Raw genomic sequence first — 3,987 nt, forward strand, 5'->3', positions numbered from 1 at the left:
TTTCAACAATTACTAAAGTTTTTCTTTTTTTTTAACAGGAAAGCCGAATGCACCAGTTACATATCGCGGGATGGATTCCATCGACGTATTTCTGGAAAGTCTATTAATGGAACGACAGAAAATCACGGATTTACTAAAGGAAATAGTTCCTATGGATATAACTCCCGCCCAAGAGGAAGCGTGCCGAACTGCGACTACTTGTTATGTTTGCGAAGGAGTTATCACACCGGAAGACCCGGGAGTTAGAGATCACTGCCATTTCACTAAAATTCAATCGGCCTCGTCGCTGTGCAAATTTAAAAAATTAGTTAAACAAATGCTTTTCACTACGGAGATGCCTTCTAATTAAATTAATAAAATAAATTATTTAGCCAAATGAAATGTATAAGTTTAAATGGGAAGCGGTAAAATATAATGTTAATCAATTTTGAATTTTTTTGTTTATGGATTTTATTTTGCTATAGTTGTTGTTATGTTGCTTTTTAGCTAATCTTGTATATATATATATAGTTATTTTTTCTTTTTTTTATCTTTCTTTTGTTTTGTTTTATTTTGTCTTTTTTCGGACAGTATTGTTGAACTGCTTTTAGATTTATGTATTTGCCTTTTTGTATTAAAAAAAAAATTATTTCTCCTTACAAAGGGCTTACAAGTCGCATGATGACTTAGCCCTTAATTTTCCACCTGTACCCAAAATACTGTAAAAAAATAAACTCAAACTCAAACTCATTTTTCCGGTATAAAAAGTTTGTAAATAATTAAAAATATTTTAAAATAAATCATCTTTTTTAATTTAGGTCGTTTTCGAGGGGTGGCTCATAATTCCTGTAACTTGAAATTACGTGTCGGGAAATTCACGCCAGTCTTTCTGCACAATTAAAGCAGGTAATTCCTTAATTCTTTTAAAATTTTAGAATAGTGTTAACTTTGTAATATTTATTGCAGGTATGACGCTCACCTGATTATGCAGCGCATTGGTCTGTTTAAAGACGAATACATCACCTGCATCCCCTCAAATACGGAAAACTACATTTCCTTTTCATTCGGGGGACTCCGGTTTCTGGATTCCTACCGATTTCTTCCGGAGAGTCTCTCAACCTTAATCTCTAATTTGGCTAGTGGTGGTCCGGTCAAATTTCCAATCCTAAACTCTTTTTATCCCCCGTACCAAGTCCCATTTTTACTGAAAAAATTGACGTATCCGTATGACTACATGGACGACGTAAAAAGATTTGAAGAAACGGTTCTCCCCTCAAAAGAGGCCTTCCATAATTCACTTATAGGAGAAGACATCTCAGACGAGGATTACGAAACCGATCGTCAACCTTGGAACGTTTTCAATATTCGAAATTTAGGTACGATATACTGCTTAAGTATACGGTGAAAGAAATTAATTGTTTATTTTCTAACTTCGTAGGAGAACTTCACGATCTTTATGTACAGGCTGATACCTTACAACTGGCGGACGTTTTTGAGAGTTTTGGCGCAATGTGCGTAGAATACTACAACCTAGATTGTTGCCACGCCTACACCATACCCGGTTTCGCTTGGGAAAGCGCCCTTCGAATGACAAAAGTTAGATTAGAACTTTTGCTTGACCCTGATATGCATTTATTCATCGAGCGCGGAATCAGAGGCGGTGTGTCAATCGTAAGCCATCGAAACGCTGAGGCAAATAACCCGTACCTCCCGGAAACCTATAATCAAGACAAACCGTCTAATTACATCATGTACTATGATTGTAACAATTTATACGGTTTTGCCATGATTGATTACCTCCCGACCGGCCAATTCGCGTGGGTTCCAGTATCAGATCTTCTGGAATACACTGAAAAACACGTTCTAACTCTACCCGACGATTCTCCTTACGGGTTCATTTTGGAAGTAGATCTACACTGTTCGGAAGAACTACACCAGGATCATAATTATAATCCGCTGGCCCCCGAATCTCGCGTCGTAACCACTGACTTATTTTCTTCCTATTATAAACTAATGCTAAAACAACTTAATCTCCCAAAGACACGCTCCCCAAACTTGTGCCTAACCTCCTCGATAAGGAACGATACGTATTGCACTACAGAAACCTTAAATATTACGTTTCCAAGGGTATGAAACTAACCAAAGTTCATAAAATACTCTCTTTCAACCAATCTACTACCTTTCATCGAATTCAACACCGAGAAAAGAAAACAAGCCCAAAATAACTTTGAAAAAAATATCTTTAAATTACTTAATAATTCAACCTTTGGAAAGAGAATCTGCGAAACCGCATTGATTTCCATCTTGTACAAACACCCGAGAAGGCAATCAAAAAGGCAAGCAGCCCGGCGTTTGAAAAATTTACAATCTTTCACCAAGAACTTGTCGGTATTCAGCTCAAGAAAAAGTCTCTAACCTGGAACGATCTATACGGGGTTCACGGTATTAGATCTATCCAAACGGATCATGTATCAATTTCATTATGATTATATTAAGAAGACCTACCGGGATCAAGCTCGATTACTTTTTACCGACACGGACTCCCTCACATATGACATCAAGACCCAAGACGTCTACGCGGACTTGAACAGGGATTCCCACTTATTCGACTTTTCGGATTATCCTCAGTCGCATTTCCTTCACTCCGAAGTAAATAAAAAAGTCATGGGAAAAATGAAAGACGAACTTTCAGGAGTTCCTATACAGTCTTTCGTGGGATTGCGTCCGAAATTATACAGTATATTGTTCCAAAATGGAGAAAAGAAAGTAGCGAAAGGAGTGTGCAGACAAGTCGTGAAAAAAGAAATACGCCACGCGCATTATCGAAACTGTTTATTCCAAACCTGTGTTTTTACGCATTCCATGAAACGGATTGTAAGTGATAAACACCAACTGTTTACAGTCACTCAAAACAAACTCTCGTTAAGTCCTTGCGACAATAAACGATACATTTTGGGAGACGGAATGAGAACTCTATCGTATGGTCACCATTGGATAGATTTGCTAAAACGTAAGACCTAAGTGAAATATATGTTTCGAGTGTAACGTGTAAAAATCCATTTTCTAAATTGTTTTTGGTTTTTGTAAAGTGTTGATAAATAAAAAAAACTTATTATCATTGAAAATTTATTGAATATTTTGAATACATGAATTCCTTAACCATTTTATCATTAACAGATTTATTTTTAGAAAATCTAGACACAATATCAAATAGTCTTATTCCTCTACACCGATTAAGAGAAAAATAAACGCAGAACCCCCCGCACGTGGTACTCCCAGTTTCCTGTAGCTGCATAGAATTAAACGTCACTGTCGCACTGTTTCTTTCGACAAAATTATTAAAAGGGAAAAAATCCGGACTGTTGCCGAAACTGTCGAAAAATTCTAGAAAAACAAAAACAATTAATACTTCGCTCCATCGGTTTTCAGTACTCGAATTTCAGGGAAATACCTGTAACCTTTTCGTTAGAGAAATATAACACCACCCAATGTTCGCCATCGCCCTGTGACGTATCAGTGTTTACGATGTAGAGAGACGGAAAATATATCACGTGTTTTGGTAGTTGATCAGCTGCAAACACGCCACGGAAAAGGTCTTTCGTGAATTTATCCTTTTCCATAATTTTAGTTAGTTGTATCGTATCCATTGTTTTTAGTCAAATAAGACGGTTCTGTTGTTATCAATTTCGATAAGGCTTTGAAATTCGGCATATACGATGACTGCGATGGTTTCGGGTAAAGCTTTCGCAAACTTTATTTCAAGTCTCAAATTTCCGTTTTTAATCAGGTGAAAATGGGAAGCGTTGTTCATAAGATCAGTGGTTAGATCATAGGCGAAAAGACAGTTTCAATTCAATTAAATTAAATTTCCATTTATTAGTTTCTTTAAATAGATCATACAAAAAGGGAAAAGGGCTAAGTCAAAAAGATGACTTGTAAGCCCGACACTTATATTATTATAAATTCAAAAATTCAAACAGTAAATATAAAAATAAAATGATGTTTAAA

The 3,987-nt window shown here is 36.2% G+C and overlaps 1 protein-coding gene across 1 annotated transcript; it reads left to right on the forward strand.

The window, feature by feature from the left end:
• The first annotated feature begins 575 nt into the window (after window positions 1-575).
• On the forward strand, window positions 576-2,996 carry LOC149925341 (uncharacterized). Its single transcript, XM_090160150.1, has 4 exons — window positions 576-737; window positions 798-885; window positions 946-1,355; window positions 1,418-2,996. Exons 3-4 carry the CDS (start codon window positions 965-967, stop codon window positions 2,110-2,112), a joined length of 1,086 nt encoding a protein of 361 aa, XP_090016276.1. The 5' UTR covers window positions 576-737; window positions 798-885; window positions 946-964; the 3' UTR covers window positions 2,113-2,996.
• The last annotated feature ends 991 nt before the right edge of the window (window positions 2,997-3,987 follow it).

Source organism: Leiobunum rupestre, chromosome 10, assembly GCF_980474605.1.
Source record: "Leiobunum rupestre chromosome 10, qqLeiRupe1.1.hap1, whole genome shotgun sequence".
Taxonomy (NCBI): domain Eukaryota; kingdom Metazoa; phylum Arthropoda; class Arachnida; order Opiliones; family Sclerosomatidae; genus Leiobunum; species Leiobunum rupestre.

Coding starts and splice junctions, on each gene's coding strand:
- LOC149925341 (XM_090160150.1), top strand. CDS start 965: ATGCAGCGCATTGGTCTGTTTAAAGACGAATACATCACCTGCATCCCC. Junction 1,356..1,417: donor TTTCAATATTCGAAATTTAG/GTACGATATACT, acceptor CTAACTTCGTAG/GAGAACTTCACGATCTTTAT.